The 22,737-nt window shown below is 44.2% G+C and overlaps 1 protein-coding gene across 1 annotated transcript; it reads right to left on the reverse strand.

Annotated features, from left to right (window-relative positions):
- Positions 1 to 1,867: 1,867 nt before the first annotated feature.
- LOC121532319 (cleavage stimulation factor subunit 2-like) lies at positions 1,868 to 22,737 on the reverse strand. Its single transcript, XM_045227155.1, is given in 16 exon segments — positions 1,868 to 2,203; positions 2,710 to 2,877; positions 4,786 to 4,860; positions 4,944 to 5,068; positions 5,603 to 5,845; positions 5,848 to 6,146; positions 15,197 to 15,296; positions 16,270 to 16,329; positions 16,917 to 16,979; positions 17,072 to 17,171; positions 17,398 to 17,520; positions 17,767 to 17,886; positions 18,032 to 18,168; positions 18,348 to 18,517; positions 19,058 to 19,136; positions 22,634 to 22,737. Coding segments are annotated over 15 exon segments (1,896 nt in total). The 5' UTR covers positions 22,713 to 22,737; the 3' UTR covers positions 1,868 to 2,203; positions 2,710 to 2,754.

Here is a 22,737-nt window from a genome sequence, read left to right on the forward strand (position 1 = left end):
GGATCTCGCTAGCTCATGCTTGACCCTGCCCACCTCCTTCCTTGTTCTGCCCACTATGACTCATTTTTTCCCATTGGAAACTAAAGGCTCTGGTCCATCTTGGATTAGTTATACAAATCTTTGTTAAACCTCTGGTTCAGTCAGCCATTCCTATGGGGGAAATTAATGGGGAAAGAATGGGGTTTTGGGATAAACGCCAAAAATAAGGTTTGAGGTTAACACAGGCTTATGAGATCTTATATGTTTTGTTCTATGAGATAATATCAGTCAGTTAACATGACCTTTATGAATATGGAAGCCTTAATGTGCTTTGTCGTAATTATTTTATTTATTACATAAATCCTTCATAATTCACAAAAAGTGATGTTTGCTGATGAAGATTATCTCATAGAACAAAACGTATAAGATCTCCAAAGGCTGTGTTTACCACAGACCTTATTTTCGGCGTTTATCCAAAAACTCCATTAATTTCCCCATAGGCTTTGGCCAACGAACCATGGTGGAGCCACTATTAGAAGCCACTATTATTGCTCTCTATTGATCCATTTCTAAATTCCTCCGATAGGAAAAAATACAATGCACTGCTTTCATTTGTTCACATTCACAGTAAGTTAGAAGCTCGCCATACTTGTAAATAATGACCTTGTAATGTGTTAAGTTTCCTGTTATGGTTAATAAAAAGTTGGTTACAGTTTAACTCAAAACGACAGATATGTTCTGGTAATTATTTGAACTGGCTAGCCAGCTAGAAAAAACCCATTAATTTCCCTATAGGCTTTGGCGAACGAGCCATGGTGGAGTTAGCCTCCGTCAGCGCCTTCAAAAATACACAATTACCTTTCAGATATGAAGAAAAGTCGGAAAAAGTTGGGGGCATGCTAAAGTTGGCGGAAAAACGTATTGGATTGAAAGCTGGCTGCCTCAGTGACTAGATGGGTGTGTATCGGCCCTTGAATACCTTCCACAGAAAACTGACAAGTCTTGCACACAGAGACAATGCTTTGTTACATCAGCACTACTCAGGGATTGGCTGGCTCCTTTGCTTTTCTCAATGAATCATGATCAGGATGTATGAAGGCAACTAGTTATTAAGAGCTTTGTACAGAATAGCTCATCTTGTTAATATGATTATTGTTATTAAATGACACATGGAGGAGTAACATATTCACTAAGTATAGGGAGTGGTTTGGTAGGTTACCTGTGATGACGGAGTGGTGTTATACATGTTGCCCAGACCAACCATTGGATTTTGTTTGCCCCCCACTTGTGATCTAATTATTGGTGATTTTGATAAGGGAAATAAGAATTATCTAGATAGCAGAGAAATCAAAGTAAATCTTATTGGGGGCAATTTCTATACTACTCAATGGGGGTGTAACAAATGTACACTTCGCCAATGTGCAAACAATAATGGTTCATTTGCTTTTACAAAAATGGTAGCTTGGGCAAGATAACTTTGATACACCCACATTAGATGCTTAAGCCTAAGCATTGTTTTGTGCTTCCAAGGTGTGTAGTTACAGAGACAGAAACTACAGCAATACTCCCACGTTAAAGCCCTACAGTATAATCTCCATTTCCTTGTAAATTATGACATGTAGCAGACTGGAAGGAAATGAGGGTGAGGCATTGCCAGTCAGTATGTTCGAGATCAGATAGGAGTGATGTTCCTATGAAGGATGTGTACAAAGGTACTTTCCTTGCAGTTATGTAACAGGGAATACTCCCCCCCCGCACCCCCCACACAATTCTTTCACATGATTTTTTATGTCTTGTTTGTTTCTTTTAGATAACTTTATTGTAGTCTACAATGACACTACCGGTAATCCTGTACATCCCATCTGAATAAAATACAGTACTGAAACAATTTTGGGAACAGTATCTGACATTTTTATTTAATTGAACAAATATCCAGACATGCAACAACAGGTTCCAGCCACAAAATGAAAAAGGTTGGGCTTTTGAAAAGACAGTATGAAAACCCATCATGTAACACTCTGCAACGCTTCTCTGTTGAACTTTGACATGTTCCCCTTCAAAAGATTAACAGACATTCTTCAAATCACAAACACTCACTTCAACCTTCCATTAAAAAAACAGACCATATAATACAAAACAATCTACAAAATGTTTGAAGTGATGTGACATCTTCTGATCGATCCAACGTCGAGGTGACAGGGGTGTCGGGGTCCTGTGTCACAGTCTTGAAAACACAACCAGGAAGGGTCAGTATTCTCAAGGGAGATCATGTGCAGATTAATTACAGGGTGTTCCACAAGTGAGCAACACAATGCAAAGCATACAGGCTGACATCTCCACTGAGAAGACAGACAGCGTAAAGGAAAATGGAATCTCGCATCACTCGTCATGGAAAGGGAGAATTACCCCACTTGAGAGAACCAAATACGTGGTCCTCTGTAGCTCAGCTGGTAGAACACCGCGCTTGTAACGCCAGGGTAGTGGGTTCGATCCCCGGGACCACCCATACACAAAAAAAAAATGTATGCACGCATGACTGTAAGTCGCTTTGGATAAAAGCGTCTGCTAAATGGCATATTATTAAATGGTATATTCAGTGACGTGAGATTGTTCTGAACATTTCAGATAGAAATACAATGAATAGAGCTGCCACAATGCCCTGTTTATCTTCCCTGTCCATCATATATGTTCTACAACGTTACATCCTTGTGAACAAACCCCATCTCTTACCTTGAGCCTATGGGTGTGTGTGTGTGTATGGGGGGGGGGGGGTCTTCAGGGCGTCCCGGTGGTCTTCAGGATCTGCTCTTTGAGGACGAGGATGCTCTGCCTCTGCTCTGGGGGCAGCATGGCGATCTGTTCTGGGGTCAGCTGCAGCACCTGCATGATCAAGGCGGCCTGAAGAACAGCATAGACAGACTGGTGAACCACACTGCTCTCAGATCAGATATTAACAGTAATGTGAGAACCAAAGACCGCAAAAAGCATAGCATTTAGCTGGAGAAGGAAAGTCCAATCTTTCAAAATACACTGCTCAAAAAAATAAAGGGAACACTAAAATAACACATCCTAGATCTGAATGAATGAAATAATCTTATTAAATACTTTTTTCTTTACATAGTTGAATGTGCTGACAACAAAATTACACAAAAATGATCAATGGAAATCAAATGTATCAACCCATGGAGGTCTGGATTTGGAGTCACACTCAAAATTAAAGTGGAAAACCACACTACAGGCTGATCCAACTTTGATGTAATGTCCTTAAAACAAGTCAAAATGAGGCTCAGTAGTGTGTGTGGCCTCCACGTGCCTGTATGACCTCCCTACAACGCCTGGGCATGCTCCTGATGAGGTGGCGGATGGTCTCCTGAGGGATCTCCTCCCAGACCTGGACTAAAGCATCCGCCAACTCCTGGACAGTCTGTGGTGCAACGTGGCGTTGGTGGATGGAGCGAGACATGATGTCCCAGATGTGCTCAATTGTATTCAGGTCTGGGGAACGGGCGGGCCAGTCCATAGCATCAATGCCTTCCTCTTGCAGGAACTGCTAACACACTCCAGCCACATGAGGTCTAGCAATGTCTTGCATTAGGAGGAACCCAGGGCCAACCGCACCAGCATATGGTCTCACAAGGGGTCTGAGGATCTCATCTCGGTACCTAATGGCAGTCAGGCTACCTCTGGCTAGCACATGGAGGGCTGTGCGGCCCCCCAAAGAAATGCCACCCCACACCATGACTGACCCACCGCCAAACCGGTCATGCTGGAGGATGTTGCAGGCAGCAGAACGTTTTCCACGGCGTCTCAAGACTCTGTCACGTCTGTCACATGTGCTCAGTGTGAACCTGCTTTCATCTGTGAAGAGCACAGGGCGCCAGTGGCGAATTTGCCAATCTTGGTGTTCTCTGGCAAATGCCAAACGTCCTGCACGGTGTTGGGCTGTAAGCACAACCCCCACCTGTGGACGTCGGTCCCTCATACCACCCTCATGGAGTCTGTTTCTGACCGTTTGAGCAGACACATGCACATTTGTGGCCTGCTGGAGGTCATTTTGCAGGGCTCTGGCAGTGCTCCTCCTGCTCCTCCTTGCACAAAGGCGGAGGTAGCGGTCCTGCTGCTGGGTTGTTGCCCTCCTACGGCCTCCTCCACGTCTCCTGATGTACTGGCCTGTCTCCTGGTAGCACCTCCATGCTCTGGACACTACGCTGACAGACACAGCAAACCTTCTTGCCACAGCTCGCATTGATGTGCCATCCTGGATGAGCTGCACTACCTGAGCCACTTGTGTGGGTTGTAGACTCCGTCTCATGCTATCACTAGAGTGAAAGCACCGCCAGCATTCAAAAGTGACCAAAACATCAGCCAGGAAGCATAGGAACTAAGAAGTGGTCTGTGGTCATCACCTGCAGAACCACTCCTTTATTGGGGGTGTCTTGCTAATTGCCTATAATTTCCACCTGTTGTCTATTCCATTTGCACAACAGCATGTGAAATGTATTGTCAATCAGTGTTGCTTCCTAAGTGGACAGTTTGATTTCACAGAAGTGTGATTGACTTGGAGTTACATTGTGTTGTTTAAGTGTTCCCTATATTTTTTTGAGCAGTGTAGTTATCAGCTAAAACTAGTTTACAGTGAACATGTTCAGATTTTTCCATAGAATAACTATGGAATGTAGTGCAGACCTTGATAGTCCAGTTTCTCTAGACAGCAGACAATCTGAGCCATTATCTTTTAGTATCTAGTCAGGCATTTATGTCAATCTGAAAGTTCATTGTGAACCAATAGTGACATGCCACACATACCTTCTCATGGTCCTGTGAGGTCACCTGGCTATGCCCTGGGCTGAAGCTATCTCCGGACTGTGGTACACCAGGACCCTGAACAAACACACAGTTATTAGAGCTGTTTTCATTGACATAACATCTAATGTAGTAAAGACTTAGCTGTAGGTAGGCCGTACCGGTCTGGCAGGTGGAGTGGCGTTAGGATTCATGGAGTGAGGGGCGGGGCCCTGCATTCCTTGGGCATTGGGAACCCTCTGGCCCGACGCTGGTCCACGGGGGTCCACCGCTCTGGGGTCCCGACCTTCAGAAACAACAGCCATTCCTCATGAGGTTACATTTTACATTTACATTTTAGTCATTTAGCAGACGCTCTTATCCAGAGCGACTTACAGTTAGTGAATACATTTTTTTTTTTTATACTGGCCCCCGTGGGAATCAAACCCACAACCCTGGCGTTGCAAACGCCATGCTCTATCAATCCCTGCCGGCCATTCCCTCCCCTACCCTGGACGACGCTGGGCCAATTGTGCGCCGCCCATGAGTCTCCCGGTCGCGGCCGGCTGCGAGAGAGCCTGGATTCGAACCAGGATCTCTAGTGGCACAGTTAGCACTGCGATGCAGTGCCTTAGACCACTGCGCCACTCAGGAGTACACAGGTTACTCATTAATTGCTGGTCTGACATAACTAGTCCAAGCACAGGCGCTTGTCCACCTGTTTTGCACATACAGGTCTAAATTATGGCAATAATGCTTCTTATAAAATGTCTGCTAAGAGAGAGAAAGAAACATTGTTCTGATGAAACAAAAGTTGTTAATTGGACTGTGATTTGGTTACCTCTGGTCTCCATGGGGGGTCCCCTGGGCTCCATCATGGGGGGTCCCCGCTGTTCCATCATGGAGGGTCCTCGGGGCTCTCCCATCATGCCTCTGGGTTCACCCATGGGGGGTCCCCGGGGCTCTCCCATCATGCCTCTGGGTTCACCCATGGGGGGTCCTCTGGGCTCTCCCATCATGCCTCTGGGTTCACCCATGGGGGGTCCCCGGGGCTCTCCCATCATGCCTCTGGGTTCACCCATGGGGGGTCCCCGGGCTCTCCCATCATGCCTCTGGGTTCACCCATGGGGGGTCCCCGGGGCTCTCCCATCATGCCTCTGGGTTCACCCATGGGGGGTCCCCGGGGCTCTCCCATCATGCCTCTGGGTTCACCCATGGGGGGTCCCCGGGGCTCTCCCATCATGCCTCTGGGTTCACCCATGGGGGGTCCTCTCATGTCGTGGGGCGGCCTCATGTCCGGAGGAGGCCCGCCAGCCATCTGGTTCATGTGCATGGGGGGCCCCTGGTGTGGTGGGGGGGCCCCGATGAACCCTCCTCCTCCTCGACTGGACACAAAGAGAACACGGAATAAGAGTAATTCAGACATTGAAAGGTGCTATAAGAATGCAACAGATTAATTCAATGACAAACTACACGATGGTGGTTCTCTGTCTATGGCTCCTCCCTACAGCTGTTACGGTGACCGTATTACCGTCACACCGGCAGTCAGGAGTTATGACCGCAGTCAAATTCCACGTATTTGTATTTATTATGAATCCCCATTAGCTGCTGCCAAGGCAGCAGCTACTCTTCCTGGGGTACAGGAAAAATTAAGGCAGTTATACAATTTTTTAAAAATTACAATACATTCATTACAGAATTCACAACACACTAAGTGTGTGCCCTCAGGCCCATACTCCACTACCACATATCAACAACACAAAATCCATGTGTACGTGTGTGTATGTTATCGTGTGTGTATGCATGTGTCTGTGCGTATGTTTGTGTTGCTTCACAGTCCCCGCTGTTCCATAAGGTGTATCTTTATCTGATTTTTCAATCTAATTCTACTGCTTGCATCAGTTACCTGACATGGAATAGAGTTCAAAGTAGTCATGGCTCTATGTAGTACTGTGCGCCTCCCATAGTCTGTTCTGGACTTGGGGACTGTGAAGAGACCTCTGGTGGCATGTCTTGTGGGGTATGCATGGTTGTCTGAGCTGTGTGCTAGTCGTTTAAACAGACAGCTCGGTGATTTCAACATGTCAATACCTCTCACAAATACAAGTAGTGATGAAGTCAATCTCTCCTCTACTTTGAGCCAGGAGAGATTGACATGCATATTATTAATGTTTGCTCTCTGTGTACATCCAAGGGCCAGCCGTGCTGCCCTGTTCTGAGCCAATTGCAATTTTCCTAAGTCCCTCTTTGTGGCACCTGACCACACGACTGAACAGTCGTCCAGGTGCGACAAAACTAGAGCCTGTAGGACCTGCCTTGTTGATAGTGCTGTTAAGAAGGTAGAGCAGCTCTTTATTATGGACAGACTTCTCCCCATCTTAGCTAATGTTGTATCAACATGTTTTGACCATGACAGTTTACAATCCAGGGTAACTCCAAGCAGTTTAGTCACCTTAACTTGCTACATTTCCACATTATTTATTACAAGATTTAGTTGAGGTTTAGTGAATGATTTGTCCCAAATACAATGCTTTTAGTTTTTTAAATATTTAGGACTAACTTATTCCTTGCCACCCATTCTGAAACTGCAGCTCTTTGTTAAGTGTTGCAGTCATTTCAGTTGCTGTAGTAGCTGACATGTAGTGTTGAGTCATCCCCATACAGACACACTGGCTTTACTCAAAGCCAGTGGCATGTCATTAGTAAAGACTGAAAAAAGTAAGGGGCCTGGACAGCTGCCTTGGGGAATTCCTGATTCTGGAGAGGCTTCCATTAAAGAACACCCTCTGTTCTGTTAGACAGGTAACTCTTTATCCACAATATAGCAGGGGGTGTAAAGCCATAACACATACATTTTTCCAGCAGCAGACTGATCGATAATGTCAAAAGCTGCACTGAAGTCTAACAAAACAGCCCCCACAATCGTTTTATCATCAATTTCTCTCAGCCAGTCAGTCATTTGTGTAAGTGCTGTGCTTGTTGAATGTCCTTCCCTATAAGCGTGCCGAAAGTCTTATTTACATTTACATTTTAGTCATTTAGCAGACGCTCTTATCCAGAGCGACTTACAGTTAGTGAGTGCATACATTTTTCATACTGGCCCCCCATGGGAAACGGACCCACAACCCTGGCGTTGCAAGCGCCATGCTCTACCAACTGAGCTACAGGGGACTAATCACTTATCAATTTGTTTACTGTAAAATAGCATTGTATCTGGTCAAACACTATTATTTTCCCAAAAATTTACTAAGGGTTGGTAACATGCTGATTGGTCGGCTATTTGAGCCAGTAAAGGGGGCTTCACTATTCTTAGCTCGTGGAATTACTTTTGCTTCCCTCCAGGCCTGAGGGCACACACTTCCTAGTAGGCTTAATTTGAAGATATGGCAAATAGGAGTGGCAATATCGTTCGCTATTATCCTCAGTAATTTTCCATCCAAGTTGTCAGACCCCGGTGGCTTGTCATTGTTGATAGACAGCCATTTTTTCACCTCTTCCACACTCACTTTACGGAATTCAAAATTACAGTTCTGGTCTTTCATAATTTGGTCAGATATACTTGGATGTGTAGGGAAATTGAAAAAAAATATCTGTTGTAATGAATGAGCCATCTGATTCAATGAATGATGGAGCTGAGTTTGTCTTTTTCCCCAAAGTTTCATTGAAGATGCTCCAAAGCTTTTTACTATCATTCTGTCATTTATCTTTGTTTCATAGTTTCTTATGTTTATTCAGTTTAGTCACACGATTTCTCAATTTGCAGTACGTTTGCCAATCGGTTGTGCAGCTAGACTTATTTGCCATTCCTTTTGCCTCATCAACCATACAATTTTTTAATTCCATCAATCCACAGGGATTTAAATGTTTAGTCATGTTCTTAATGGGTGCATGCTTATTAGTAACTGGGATAAGCAATTTCATAAATGTGTCAAGGGCAACGTCTGTTAGCCCTCATTACACACCACGGACCAACAAATATTATTTACATCAACAACATAGGAATCTCTACAAAACGTATTGTATGACCTCATACACTATATTAGGCCCAGCCTTTGGAACTTTGGTTTTCCTAGATATGGCTACTATATTGTGATCACTACATCCGATGGATCTGGATACTGCTTTCAAGCACGTTGAGTCACGGCAACTAGGCTTCTCCAAAACTGAGCTCTGATGCCTCTGATGGTCATTAGTAGCCTCTGCAAAAGAGGACCCCATCAGCTTTCTATAGGCTAGGCCTACATATACATTTATACATACACATATATCTATATCTACATATACATACATATATATACATATATATATATATATATCTCATCACACACACACACACCAACTTTCCATAGACTATATTGAGCTCATTGCGTTGCTTTACAACCAGATTAGCCTACTTGGCTGTCATGAAAATGAACCACGGGAAAAGCGTCCCCCATTTCCTATTCAAGTGCATACAGATGACATGTCTTTTTCCCCCTGCCCCTGTTCCGACAGGTGGATGATAATGGCCCGTTCTAAATCAAAACTAATTTCATACATTATTTAGTATACACTACCGGTCAAAAGTTTTAGAACACCTACTCATTCAAGGGTTTTTCTTTATTTTTACTATTTCCTACATTGTAGAATAATAGTGAAGACATCAAAACTATTAAGTAACACATATGGAATGATGTAGTAACCGAAAAAAAAGTGTTAAACAAATATATTATATTTGAGATTCTTCAAAAAGCCTTTGCCTTGACAGCTTTGCACACTCTTGGCATTCTCTCAACCAGCTTCATGAGGTAGTCACCTGGAATGCATTTCAATTAACAGGTGTGCCTTGTTAAAAGTTCATTTGTGGAATTTCTTTCCTTCTTAATGCGTTTGAGCCAATCAGTTGTGTTGTGAAAAGGTATAGTGGCTTGCGAAAGTATTCAACCCCCTTTGGCATTTTTCCTATTTTGTTGCCTTACAACCTGGAATTAAAATGGATTTTTTTGGGGTTTGTATCATTTGATTTACACAACATGCCTACCACTTTGAAGATGGAAAATATTTTTGGGGGTGAAACAAACAACAAATAAGACAAAAAAACAGAAAACTTGAGCGTGCATGACTATTTACCCCCCCAAAGTCAATACTTTGTAGAGCCACCTTTTGCAGTAATTACAGCTGCAAGTCTCATGGGGTATGTCTCTATAAGCTTGGCACATCTAGCCACTGCTCCAGCTCCTTCAAGTTGGATGGGTTCCGCTGGTGTACAGCAATCTTTAAGTCATACCATAGATTCTCAATTGGATTAAGGTCTGGGCTTTGACTAGACCATTCCAAGACATTTAAATGTTTCCCCTTAAACCACTGGAGTGTTGCTTTAGCAGTATGCTTAGGGTCATTGTCCTGCTGGAAGGTGAACCTCTGTCCCAGTCTCAAATCTCTGGAAGACTGAAGCAGGTTTCCCTCAAGAATTTCCCTGTATTTAGCGCCATCCATCATTCCTTCAATTCTGACCAGTTTCCCAGTCCCTGCCGATGAAAAACATCCCCACAGCATGATGCTGCCACCACCATGCTTCACTGTGGGGATGGTGTTCTCAGGGTGATGAGAGGTGTTGGGTTTGCGCCAGACATAGTGTTTTCCTTGATGGCCAAAAAGCTCAATTTTAGTCTCATCTGACCAGAGTACCTTCCTCCATATGTTTGGGGATTCTCCCACATGCCTTTTGGCGAACACCAAACGTGTTTGCTTATTTTTTCCTTTAAGCAATGGCTTTTTTCTGGCCACTCTTCCGTAAAGCCCAGCTCTGTGGAGTGTACGGCTTAAAGTGGTCGTATGGACAGATACTCCAATCTCCGCTGTGAAGCTTTGCAGCTCCTTCTTTGGTCTCTTTGTTGCCTCTCTGATTAATGCCCTCCTTGCCTGGTCTGTGAGTTTTGGTGGGCGGCCCTCTCTTGGCAGGTTTGTTGTGGTGCCATATTCTTTCCATTATTTAAATAATGGATTTAAATGGTGCTCTGTGGGATGTTCAAAGTTTCTGATATTTTTTTATAACCCAACCCTGATCTGTACTTCTCCACAACTTTGACCCTGACCTGTTTGAAGAGCTCCTTGGTCTTCATGGTGCCGCTTGCTTGGTGGTGCCCCTTGCTTAGTGGTGTGGCAGACTCTGGGGCCTTTCAGAACAGGTGTATATATACACTGAGATCATGTGACACTTAAAGTCCACCTGTGTGCAATCTAACTAATTATGTGAATTCTGAAGGTAATTGGTTGCACCAGATCTTATTTAGTGGCTTCATAGCAAAGGGGGTGAATATATATGCATGCACCACTTTTCCGTTATTTATTATTTCTAATTATTTGAAAAAAAAATTATAATCATCATTTCACTTCACCAATTGACTATTTTGTGTATGTCCATTACATGAAATCCAAATAAAAATCAATTTAAATTACAGGTTGTAATGCAACAAAATAGGAAAAACGCCAAGGGGATGAATACTTTTGCAAGGCACTGTAGGGGTGATATACAGAAGATAGCCCTATTTGGTAAAAGACCAAGTCCATATTATGGCAAGAACAGCTCAAATAAGCAAAGAGAAACGACAGTCCATCATTACTTTAAGACATGAAGGTCAGTCAATCAGGAACATTTCAAGAACTTTGAAAGTTTCTTCAAGTGCAGTCGCAAAAATCATCCAGCGCTATGATGAAACTGGCTCTCATGAGGACTGCCACAGGAAAGGAAAACCCAGAGTTACCTCTGCTGCAGAGGATATGTTCATTAGAGTTACCAGCCTCAGAAATTGCAGCCCAAATAAATGATTCACAGAGTTCAAGTAACAGACATCTCAACATCAGCTGTTCAGAGGAGGCTGCGTGAATCAGGCCTTCATGGTCGAATTTCTGCAAAGAAACCACTACTAAAGGACACCAATAAGAAGAGACTTGCTTGGGCCAAGAAACTTGCGCAATGGACATTAGACCAGTGGAAATGTGTCCTTTGGTCTGGAGTCCAAATTTGAGATTTTTGGTTCCAACCGCCACGTCTTTCTGAGACGCGGTGTGGGGGAACGGATGACCTCTGCATATGTAATTCCCACCGTGAAGCATGGAGGTGGTGGTGTTATGGTGCTTTGCTGGTGACACGGTCTGTGATTTATTTAGAATTCAAGGCACACTTAACCAGCATGACTACCACAGCATTCTGCAGTGATACGCCATCCCATCTGGTTTGGGCTTAGTGGGACTATCATTTGTTTTTCAACAGGACAATGACCCAGCACACCTCCAGGCTGTGTAAGGGCTATTTTACCAAGAAGGAGAGTGATGGAGTGCTGCATCAGATGACATGGCCTCCACAATCCCCAGACCTCAACCAAATTGAGATGTTTGGGATGAGTCGGACCGCAGGGTTAAGGAAAAGCAGCCAACAAGGGCTCAGCATATGTGGGAACTCCTTCAAGACTGTTGGAAAAGTATTCCAGGTGAAGCTGGTTGAGAGAATGCCAAGAGTGTGCAAAGCAGTCATCAAGGCAAAGGGTGGCTATTTGAAGAATCTCAAATATTTTATATTTATATAAAATCATTTTGAACGGTCATCCAACTCGGAATTCCAACCTCTTTCTAGAGCTCCGACTTTCTGACTTTCCGACCTGAAGATTACGGATGTCAGGATTTTTCAGAGTTCCCAAATGTCTTGAACGCACCAGTAGCCTATAGGCCCAAAACCCCTGGAACATGGTGGCTGCACACACACACACACACACAACGGAGAGCCCATAGCCTACAGAGCCTAGTGAAACGTGTTCTTATAAGCCCAGTCATTGCGCAATCGCATGTGAAAACAGTTTTGACTAGCCACTATATAATAAAAGCGGATACCTGCTCTCTCATGCTGCTTTATTTATTACTAAATTCAAAAAGACAAACGGTGTAGCCGTCCTGGCATATTAAAAAAGTAACTGCAGGTAACGTCTATTCGAGCACATGCTATAGATAATTTTTTTGGGGGGTTGGCTATTCTAAGTCTAAAATAATTCCACACATACAGTCAGGTCCATAAGTATTTGGACAGTGACACAAGTTGCATCATTTTGGCTCTGTACGCCACCACAATGGATATGAAAGGAAACAATCAAGATGTGCTTTAAGTGTAGACTTTCGTCTTTAAATTTAAGGGTTTTGTCAAACTTATTGTATGAACCGTGTAATAATTACAACCATTTTTATACATAGCCCCCCAATTTTAGGGGCTCAAAAGTAATTGGACAAACTAACAATCATACATTTAATTGTGAGTTTTAATACTTGGTTGCAAATCCTTTGCAGTCAATGACTGCCTGAAGTCTGGAACCCATAGACATCACCAGATGCTGGGTTTCTTCCCTGGTGATGCTCTGCCAGGCCTTTCCTACAGCTGTCTTCAGTTCCTGCTTGTTCTTGGGGCGTTTTAACTTCAGTTTTGCCTTCAGCAAGTGAAATGCATGCTCAATTGGATTCAGGTCAGGTGATTGACTTGGCCATTGCAGAACATTCCACTTCTTTGCCTTAAAAAAGTATTGGGTTGCTTTCACAGTATGCTTCGGGTCATTGTCCATCTGCTCTGTAAGGCGCCGTCCAATGAGTTTTGAAGCATTTGGCTGAATCTGAGCAGATAATATAGCCCTAAACACTCCAGAATTCATCCTGCTGCTTTTGTCAGCAGTCACATCATTCGTTCCATTGGCAGCCATACATGCCCACGCCATAACACTACCTCCACCATGCGTCACAGATGAGGTGGTATGCTTCGGATCATGAGCAGTTCCTCCCCTTCTCCATACTCTTCTCTTCCCATCATTCTGGTACAAGTTGATCTTTGTCTCATCTGTCCATAGGATGTTGTTCCAGAACTGTACAGGCTTTTTTTAGATGTTTTTTGGCATACTCTAATCTGGTCTTCCTGTTTTTGAGGCTTACCAATGGTTTACATCTTATGGTAAACCCTCTGCATTTACTCTGGTGAAGTCTTCTCTTGATTGTTGACTTTGACACAGATACGCCTACCTCCTGGAGGGTGTTCTTGATCTGACCAACTGTTGTGAAGGGGTTTTTCTTCACCAGGGAAATAATTATTCTGTTATCCACCACAGTTGTTTTCCGTGGTCTTCCGGGCCTTTTGGTGTTCCTGAGCTCACCAGTGCATTTTTTCATTTTAAGAATGTACCAAATAGTTGATTTGGCCACCTAATGTTTTTGCTATCTCTCTGATGGGTTTGTTTTGATTTTTCAGCCTAATGATGGCTTGCTTCACTGGCAGTGACAGCTCTTTGGACTTCATATTGAGGGTTAACAGCAACAGATTCCAAATGCAAATGCCACACTTGAAATCAACTCTAGACCTTTTATCTGCTTAAATGAACTAATGAGGGAATAACACACACCTGGCCATGGAACAGCTGAGCAGCCAATTGTCCAATTACTTTAGGTCCCTTAAAAAGGGGGGGACAACATATAAAAAGTGCTGTAATTCCTACACTGTTCACCCAATTTAGATGTAAATAACCTCAAATTAAAGCTGAAAGTCTGCACTTTCAGCTCATATTCATTATTTAATTTATACTCCAATATGCTGTGGTAGACAGCTAAAATAATAATAACTTGGTCAATGTCCAAATATTTATGAACCTGACTGTATATTAGTTGGCTATATGTAAAGACCAGATTAAATTGAGAATAATACGTGAGAATATTATCAAGTGCTTGTCAAATTGTGAATGAGAGACTGATGTCTGTGCAGCCTTCGCAAGAAACGATGCAACTTTTTTCAAATCACCATTCATTGCATCATGCAGCCTTAGAATGTATTAGAAATCAAAACATATAGCCTAATGTTTGTATCACAACTAAAGTTGCATAAATAACTAAATTAAGCATATAGGAGGACCTGTTTCTTTGTTAACCACTCAGCACAGAATAGCCGCATGTACGCGCTCCCTCAAAAATCGTTTGGGGAAAAATATCCTTTCCATTTTATTCAGCTATGTTAAAATATAAAACAATGCCACGGGAATTATAAGCAAACCTTGCCTGCTAAATGAACTAGTGTAGCCTACAGCCATATGGCATGTAGCCAGATCAGAGCATAAGGACGACTCAGAAAATGCTATTCTGTTCTTCTGAAATGGGCTACATTTTCTTCATATCATAATGTTTCTTTAGACCTGCCTATAATAAATCATGGATTTATTGTGATGGTGTAGGCTATATTAAATGGATTTATTAGACTTTTTTAAATGTAGATGTTCCAAAGGTCCACATCAGTGGCTTGTAGGCTATAGGTGGAAGCCGGAGATGCTAAACGTGTTTATGTTAATTTAAAAGGTAAATTACCGTGAGAGCGGCAGTTATTTAATTGACAATCACCGGCTGACAAAATTTCACGACCGCCTCAGCCCTACTCTTCTCTCACCTGGGTTCGATGACCTCTCCTGTGACAGAGAGCAGGGTTCCTCCTCTGGGGTCGTTGGGGCCGTCGCCAAGCAGGCCTCTGGGAGGGATACCACCTGGTCCTGGGGGGGGACACACATCAGTCAGCCATAGACATGTAGGAGAGAATCCACCTATCACAGCACACGACATCACTCACGACGCCGTAATGCATACATAGAGATAGAGTTTGAATTCTATGGTCATATCACATCACTGCCATAGGTCACACTCTACAGACATATACTACAGGTCACATTAACCACAGCACAGCAGTGACACAGCTCACCATCACACCACAGACAGGGAGAGGACCGAGGGACAGCGGAACAGGGTAGTACTCTACCAAAGAGGGAGGTCTCTCACAAAAGGAGCACGGCACATCTTTGAAAATGATCTACATTCAAGTGGTTTGCCTACTTGTGTGTCTGGTCACATCAATAGAAGAGCCATGCGTTAGTGACACATGAAGACCACGGGGTGTCATCATGTAATTGCAAAAACAGCAGGTCTTAGTCTACAACACAGATACGTGCTAGAAGAAATGTATTAATCCTATTCCTTGACATTACATTTCTATTTGTTCATATGGGCTTTCTTAGGAACATTGTGCAACTACAGCAATCACTCAAATAATTCATCGACCTTGTATCTTGGGACTAATCAGTCATAGTTTGCGGTTGCACCACACGCCTCTCCCAAACTATGACATGACAGGTTATTATAACAATTAAATAGGTATTGTTAGCCTGAAGCAAACACCCATACTTCGTTGTAACTGTATGCAAGACCAGTCAGATTAATAAAACATTTATAAATTACCTAAATGTATTTATTCTGACAGGACGCGTACATAACTACTGCTCGAGAGATGTTTCTCAAGTTCGACTTGCAACTTGTGCCCTCAAAAGTTCCTCGTGTTTTACATAGCAAATATAAGAAATAAGAGCGCTCCAGCCCCGGTCGTCAGGCTATAGCCAGCTCATAACAGCCCTGTTGGCCTGGCTGGAGTCCGGGGAGGCAGGCCGGAGCCTGGGGTTAGGGTGTGGGTGATACCTTGAGGTCGCTCGATAGCAGCCTGACCAGACGATCCTACGGGAGAGTGCTGGAGGTTTCCTGAGCCAGCATTAAGTGAAAAAAACAGGAGACACACGACTCAGAGAGCAAAGCAGCAACACATAGGAGCACACCATCGCATGCCACACTGACTTCATAGCTACAGTTCAGAGCAAACAGAAGGCAGTGCTAAATCCTAACTGATATGGATGGCTGAAGTGGATGAGGTGCAATTAGTGGTTAAAATGTTGGACAAATATATTGCAGATAGAGATGTACTTCAGTATCCCCTAAAAATAAAAGTCTCACTGATATCTACATAGTTGGACAATCATATCTGATCCATTACGTTATATTTCTAACAGCAATCTATGAGCATTTCCGCCAGCTGAGTTAACCCTAGGCCTGAAGCTCTTCAATCACTAGTTCCCACTGCCACCTAGTGTCAACAAAGAGCAATGGAGGAAAGGAAGACATGAAAAAAAAGCAGAGGGCAAAATGTGATAAAGCGAAGACTTAATAACTGGAAGATATTTCAATTGAAGCACTGGGACCGCTGACCAGAAATGGATGGGTGGGTGGATGGATTGTGAGGCCATAAAACAAAACAAAAAATAGCTTCATTGTAGACAGGCATGTTAGATTACCTTGTCCCCTATCGATAGGAACGGGACCTCCCTGAGGAACTCCCATCGGTGACTGTATCCCGCCTGGGGTGAAATGGCAAAGGGAAGCACAACAGGGGTGCTCCTTTGACTTCTGGATACAGAGAGGCTGTGTGTGAGTGTGTGTGTCTCCTTACCTGGTGGTCCCACAGGTCCCTGTCCTGGCATGGGCCCAGGTCCCCCACCCATTGGAAGGGGCTGCATCATCTGAGGGGCTCCGTTCATGTGCATGCCCGGCTGACCACCACACACAACCAGACATTAGGACAGGGAACAGTAGACATGCATCATGTAACAATTATTTCAAAATATATATTAAATGTTAAATTTAGCTTTAGAGATTGTGTAGGTTGATCTAATAGATGTAGAAAACGGCCAGATTACTTAATTTGATCTAAATTCTAATAAATGACACGATTTGCTAGCTATATGTCAGTGTAGGTATCTGCCAAAGTGGATTCACCATGGGCTGTGACTGGGAGACTGGAGCACTGGCCGAGGGAATAGGCTGGTTGGCCACTGGCACTGGTCCAGCTTGACTGTTTGGAACCAATGGCTGCACTGGGGTTTGACGGTGAAGCATTTTCTACAGAAGGGGTCAAACAAACAAAGGAACATCCAGGTTACACATTGACACCTCTCTCAACGAGAACATGTGCGACCAATATCAGCTCTGAATTACTTCATGCTCAAGGAGAAAAGCCTCTGAACAGTTACGCTCTAAAGTCAGTAAGACATCCACAACACTGGTGCTTCCATTAACTCAAAACCATTTATGAGTGCATTTGCACTGACCCAAGTTGAATGATACTTCAGAATAACCAAGTCTCACCAGGGCAATCTCAGGGTCTACAATCCTCATGACAACCTGGGCCTGCAGCAAGGCAAAGGCCAGCTGGGGGTTCTGCAACAGCATGTTCCTGGCCTCCTGGGGACTGTTTTGCACACACAGCTGGAGGGGATAATTACACCACAATGTGAGTCCAATGTATTCCAATTATCCTGCTATAATGTGATGATATACAATCTCAATACAAGGATACTGGGAGAACAGCAGCGGTCACTGTGCGTAGAGTCTATTGAGAGAACACACTCACCTTCATCTGTTTCATGAGCTCAAACATCTGTTCTGGGGGCAGACTGGCCACAGCTCTGCTGATAGACTCCGGAGCCTCGTCTGGCACGATGTTGTCACCGTATGGAGACTCAATGATGGGGGCTCCCGTCCCCAAACCTGGGGGACGACAACAGGAGTTATGTCCTAAGAGTTATGCTGAAAGCTAACATCTCTACCAATTATTGAGAAGCAGCAAAACATGGCCCATCCCCTCTTCAAATTTCCATTGTGGTTAATAGTGAACTGCAGTGTACACTTTCCATTGTGGTTAATAGTGCACAACAGTGGATACTTACTCTTGAGCTCTTCTTTGTTTTTCTCACTAGCAGCATTGTCGACACGGAGAGCTCGGCCGCTGAATTCTCTTCCGTTCAGGTTCCGCATGGCACTGAGGGCCGTCTCCTGGTCCTGATACTCACAGAAGCCATATCCCTTCGGCTTGCCCGTCTCCCTATCATACACCAACCTGAAAGAGGGCCAAGGCTTACAAACCATTTTCACAGGTATCGTAAAAGCTAGCCCCTTCGCTCCGGGGGAGACCTGGGCTCCCGTCGCTGAAGGCTACATCCAGTATCCCCAGAAACATTTACCAGCTCTCTGGTTCACCTATTTCCGATAAACTTTTCCCGTCACAGAACGCAAATCTATAATCCGGAATGCCTTACCAGTCGATACGGGTTATAAAATGTGTGAAAATAAGTGTTTATATCCAACTTTTCCAGAGTCTGGGATAGCGCAGTAATCTTGCCTGGCAACTACTACGGAGAACCGGGACTTGTGAGCTCGCTAGGTAAAATGTTGATATGAACTTCTATTTTACTGTAGTTCACACATTGTATAACCAATACCGACTGGTAAGGCCTTCCAGATTATAGATTCTCCTTCGGTGATGGGACGTTTCTCAGAAATAGGTCAACCAGAGGGCTGGTAAATATGTTTTGGGGGCTAAATCAGGTATTTAATTGAGTAAAAAGGAGACCGAGTGACACTAAGACTGCTCACTTACCTAAAGCTGACAACGAGACCGACTTCTGAAAAAATGTCTTTCAGTTGCTCCTCTGTGGCCTCATATGGAATGTTTCCCACTGTGAAATTGAGTAAGTGTTCCAGTCAGCAATTTGACTGAGTTGTGGAGAAACTTATAGAATACAAGAATCCTAGGTAGCTAGACAACAATAAATGTAATCTGAAAAAAATTGCGTACACAGCCTGGATCGCAGGACATTGGCCAGCTCTAACCCGGACGCTTATAAGAAATCCCGCTATGCCCTCCGACGAACCATCAAACAGGCAAAGAGTCAATACAGGGCTAAGATTGAATCGTACTACACTGGCTCTGACGCTCGTTGGATGTGGCAGGGCTTGAAAACTATTACAGACTACAAAGGGAAGCACAGCCGCGAGCTGCCCAGTGACACAAGCCTACCAGACGAGCTAAACCACTTCTATGCTCGCTTCGAGGCAAGCAACACTGAAGCATGCATGAGAGCACCAGCTGTTCCGGATGACTATGTGATCACGCTCTCCGTAGCCGATGTGAGTAAGACTTTTAAGCAGGTCAACATTCACAAGGCCGCAGGGCCAGACGGATTACCAGGACGTGTACTCCGAGCATGTGCTGACCAACTGGCAAGTGTCTTCACTGACATTTTCAACATGTCCCTGACTGAGTCTGTAATACCAACATGTTTCAAGCAGACCACCATAGTCCCCGTGCCCAAGGACTCTAAGATAACCTGCCTAAATGACTACCGACCCGTAGCACTGACGTCTGTAGCCATGAAGTGCTTTGAAAGGCTGGTCATGGCTCACATCAACAGCATTATCCCAGAAACCCTAGACCCACTCCAATTTGCATACCGCCCCAACAGATCCACAGATGATGCAATCTCTATTGCACTCCACACTGCCCTTTCCCACCTGGACAAGAGGAACACCTACGTGAAAATGCTATTCATTGACTACAGCTCAGCATTCAACACCATAGTGCCCTCTAAGCTCATCACTAAGCTAAGGATCCTGGGACTAAACACCTCCCTCTGCAACTGGATCCTGGACTTCCTGACGGGCCGCCCCCAGGTGGTAAGGGTAGGTAACAACACATCTGCCACACTGATCCTCAACACGGGGGCCCCTCAGGGGTGCGTGCCCAGTCCCCTCCTGTACTCTCTGTTCACCCATGACTGCATGGCCAGGCACGACTCCAACACCATCATTAAGTTTGCCGACAACACAACAGTGGTAGGCCTGATCACCGACAACGATGAGACAGCCTATAGGGGAGGAGGTCAGAGACCTGGCCGTGTGGTGCCAGGACAACAACCTCTCCCTCAACGTGACCAAGACAAAGGAGATGATTGTGGACTACAGGAAAAAAAAGAGGACTGAGCACGCCCCCCATTCTCATCGACGGGGCTGTAGTGGAACAGGTTGAGAGCTTCAAGTTCCTTGGTGTCCACATCATCAACGAACTATCATGGTCCAAACACACCAAGACAGTCGTGAAGAGGGCACGACAAAGCCTATTCCCCCTCAGGAGACTGAAAAGATTTGGCATGGGTCCTCAGATCCTCAAAAAAATTCTACAGCTGCACCATCGAGAGCATCCTGACTGGTTGCATCACCGCCTGGTATGGCAACTGCTTGGCCTCCGACCGCAAGGCACTACAGAGGGTAGTGCGTACGGCCCAGTACATCACTGGGGCCAAGCTTCCTGCCACCCAGGACCTCTATACCAGGCGGTGTCAGAGGAAGGCCCTCAAAATTGTCAAAGACTCCAGCCACCCTAGTCATAGACTGTTCTCCCTGCTACCGCACTGCAAGCGGTACCGGAGTGCCAAGTCTAGGTCCAAAAGACTTCTCAACAGCTTCTACCCCCAAGCCATAAGACTCCTGAACAGCTAATCATGGCTACCCGGACTATTTGCACTGCCCCCCCACCCCATCCTTTTTACGCTGCTGCTACTCTGTTAATTATTTATGCATAGTCACTTTAACTCTACCCACATGTACATATTACTTCAACTATCTCAACTAGCCTCCCTACTGTTATTTTATTTTACTTCTGCTCTTTTTTTCTCAACACTTTTTTTGTTGTTGTTTTAATTTTACTTTTTTTGTAAAAAATAAATGCACTGTTGGTTAAGGGCTGTAAGTAAGCATTTCACTGTAATGTCTGCACCTGTTGTATTCGGCGCGTGTGACCAATAAAAATTTGATTTGAGCTAACCATTTTGGAAGCGCCAGACATGTTAGTTCCCGTTGCTGTTGTCTGTGAAACAACAGCAAGTTAGCTAGCTAGCTAAGCACCTGCTGCAGACAGCACTGCTAGCTATGTGATATAATTATGACCAAGACTGTTATGACACTATTAGCAAGCTATATAGCTAACTAGCTATACACATTGCTAACATGGGTTTACACTTAGCTAGCTAGCTAACTAACTATACTGAACAAAAATATAAAACGCAACATGTAAAGTGTTGGTCCCATGTTTCATGAGCTGAAATAAAAGATCCCAGATATGTTCCATACGCACAAAAAGCGTATTTCTCTCAAATTGTGCACAAATTTGTTTACATCCCTGTTAGTGAGCATTTATCCTTTGCCAAGATAATCCATCCACCTGACAGGTGTGGCATATCAAGAATCTGATTAAAAAGCATGATCATTACACAGGTGCACCTTGTGCTGGGGACAATAAAAGGCCACTAAAATGTGCAGTTGTGTCACAACGCCACAGATGTCTCAAGTTGAGGGAGCGTGCAATTGGCATGCTGACTGCAGGAATATCCATCAGCGCTTTGCCAGATAATTGAATGTAAATTTCTCTACCATAAGCCACTTCCAATGTCGTTTTAGAGAATTTGGCAGTATGTCCAACCGGACTAAAAACCGCAGACCACACCACGTGTCACCACGCCAGCCCAGGACCTCCACATCCGGCTTCTTCACCTGTGGGATCGTCTGAGACCAGCTACCCGGACAGCTGATGAAACTGAGTATTTATGTCTGCAATAAAGCCCTTTTGTGGGAAAAACTCATTCTGATCGGCTTGGCCTGGCTCCTAAGTGGTTGGGCCTATGCCCTCCCAGGCCCACCCATGGCTCCACCCCTGCCTAGTCATGTGAAATCCAGAGATTAGGGCCAAATTAATTCATTTCAATTGACTTATTTCCTTATATGAACTGTAAGTCAGTAAAATCTTGTAATTGTTGCATGTTACGTTAATATTTTTGTTCAATATAGTTAGCAACAGTTTCGTGTGAACTAGAATCTGAGTTTAGAGGAATAGCCATATTCAACGTCTCCCGTAAACCCTGATTCTTGCTCAAGTTTTGTAATACTGACAGAGATGAATAGTTTAGCTAACGTGAAACATACTACAAAAAAGAATTTTGATACAGATCCTGCACACATTTCAGTGATAAAGCGTTGGCTAAAGGAAGCTAGCTAAAGCTACTGTCTAGCGCGTTTTGCAAGCTAGCCAGCTCGCTCAACTAGCTGTCACATCAGTACTACCTTATTATCCGACATACATACACTTTTGAAACAACTAGTATTACTCTATAAATAAACGTACCAAAGACAGAGCGCAATGAACGGTCAACAGCGGGATCTCTGCCAGCCGCAGCAACAACAGCAGCTGCTAAATTCGCCATTTTCGGGAATGATAACAGTGTAGCA

This window comes from Coregonus clupeaformis, chromosome 2, assembly GCF_020615455.1.
Source record: "Coregonus clupeaformis isolate EN_2021a chromosome 2, ASM2061545v1, whole genome shotgun sequence".
NCBI lineage: Eukaryota > Metazoa > Chordata > Actinopteri > Salmoniformes > Salmonidae > Coregonus > Coregonus clupeaformis.